This window comes from Penaeus monodon, chromosome 31, assembly GCF_015228065.2.
Source record: "Penaeus monodon isolate SGIC_2016 chromosome 31, NSTDA_Pmon_1, whole genome shotgun sequence".
In the NCBI taxonomy this organism is placed as follows: domain Eukaryota; kingdom Metazoa; phylum Arthropoda; class Malacostraca; order Decapoda; family Penaeidae; genus Penaeus; species Penaeus monodon.
The window spans coordinates 23,234,139-23,236,194 of record NC_051416.1 but is presented as its reverse complement, the minus strand read 5'-3'; the positions used below and the strand labels follow the sequence as shown (position 1 = coordinate 23,236,194).

Sequence of the window (2,056 nt, the reverse complement as noted above, 5' to 3'; positions counted from 1 at the left end):
CTTACCAACAAATACATGAATAAAATATTTTTTTGTGATGGTTTGTGGTTTATTCTTTATTGATGTTTAGTTTATTTTTGTATTTTTATTTGTTTTGGAGAGACTTTATATCTTAAATGTTCCCTATATTTAATTTTTCTTCAGGGTGCCAGAACATCAATAAAAGTGAGTGAAATAAAAAACCTGAAATATGCTTAGAATCACAAATTGTATTTCTAATCCACTCTTTGTGTCTTTTAAGCTGGGGTTCCACTAGCAGTACCTGTCTGACTCTAAGACAAAATTCAGTGCAAGAATTATCACCCTTTTGAAGACTCATAGATACATTATCTGGGGAGTGCAGGGAGATAGACCTAAAGTGTATTTTGTCCAGCTCCTGCTTATTATTGTTGTTTTATTTGCAGGCAGTGTCGATATGTAGAGGTCAATTGTCTTAGAGATTAATTATATTACTCTGCAGTTCTGACATTATTAAAAGTGGCTTGAAATCAGCCTAGACCTTTGAGGTGTACGTGTGAAGTAACCTAAAATGGGAAGCTGTGCGGCCAGAGGTGGTATGGGGACCCTGGCTTAGTTGTGGAACCCAGGCTTTAGTATCATCACAGATGCAGGGTTGATTTATTATGAATTATAGATTGTGAATATTAAATGTATGTCTTTATATGGATTACATTATTAGCACTAAACCACAGTGTATTATAAATTCTTTTTGCATTATGTATAGTATCATACACATAATCTCTTGTTTTAGAAATAGCCAAAGAAGAAATGTGGTATTTCTTTGTATTGATGTGAGGAAGCTAATGTGGCTAAACAGGAAATGTTTGATCACTGTATAGAATTGATACATGCACTTTGATGGTAATTAGTGGACATTTGATGTTTAATGACTAGAGTAGAACCTGTACATTGAGCTAAAACCATACTTTGTTTCAAATATAGTAGATGTAAATGCACTATAAGTTACTCTTCAGTCTGAAGCACAATTCCATGATAAGGATGTTTCTGTCTGTCCTTTATACCAAATTTATTTCTTGTGAAAATTATTTTGAAATTGGAAAAGCTTCATAGATATCTTCTGAACAATTTGAGACATGAAATTGCACATTTGGGAAATGTTACACAGTGATAGGATATTGGATATGTTATTTACCATAAAGTCTTGAATATACATTACACTGAAATACATCTCTTAAACTTTTTGCAGCGGGTGTTTAGTTTGGAAGCCCCGCATGGACCTGGGGGAGTTTTCTTCACGTGGCAAAAAGCATCTGGTGGATTCCTGGCCACAACTGGATACAACCAGGTGGTTAACATTTACGACCGACATGGGAATCTCAGGGAACAAATCCATTTACCAGGGTAAGTAGTTATGCCAGCTTGTTGAAAATGGTAAGGTAGGGGCAAGGATTTATGACAGTGGTGACAATTGTAGAATTTTTTATTTATCTTATTATTTTTATGACTGTCAATAGAAATTATTAGTAACTGTGAATATTCAGTTGGCCACATTCAGGGTTTTGATGATGAAGAGGAACAGGTAAGAAATACTTTGAACTACTTTCATTTTTGACATCAAAGTAGCCCAATAATACATGACATGTTTTCAGGCATAGGAAATGTAGTTCAATATGACACCTTTTGTATTCTAATTACAAGTGGAAACTTTTTTTCCAGAGAATATTAATGTAATAACTTATGCATCATTTTTTGTTCTTTCTGTTTCAGAGTGTGTTCGGGCTTTGGTTGGGATAAAGATGGGGCTCTGCTCTCCATTATCAATGACAGATCTCCACTGGTACATGTCTGGGATGCAAATTCTGGTTAGTATTAGTAATATTATATGATCTTTTCAGGTGAGAGGATTGTACATAACATGGTAGGTGCTCGTTCTTCATTAGAGAGAAAAGATTACAAATTGAAAATCTGCAGGGATGTTAAAGTTATTATTATTAACAGCTTAAATTGCAATTAAATTTTTTTTTGACTTATTGCTTTTTTCTGGTAGCCCAATTTTGAATAGTATGATGGATATTATTATATTCAACTAAAAAAC

The 2,056-nt window shown here is 33.7% G+C and overlaps 1 protein-coding gene across 1 annotated transcript in view; it reads left to right on the top strand.

The window, feature by feature from the left end:
* Window positions 1-2,056, top strand: part of LOC119593110 (WD repeat-containing protein 19-like) — a gene marked incomplete at its 3' end in the record, with an annotated part of 16,177 nt that overhangs the window by 1,360 nt on the left and 12,761 nt on the right. The window contains 2 exon segments of the mRNA XM_037942073.1: window positions 1,208-1,362; window positions 1,729-1,823. Of these exon segments, the coding sequence (XP_037798001.1) occupies window positions 1,208-1,362; window positions 1,729-1,823 (250 nt within the window).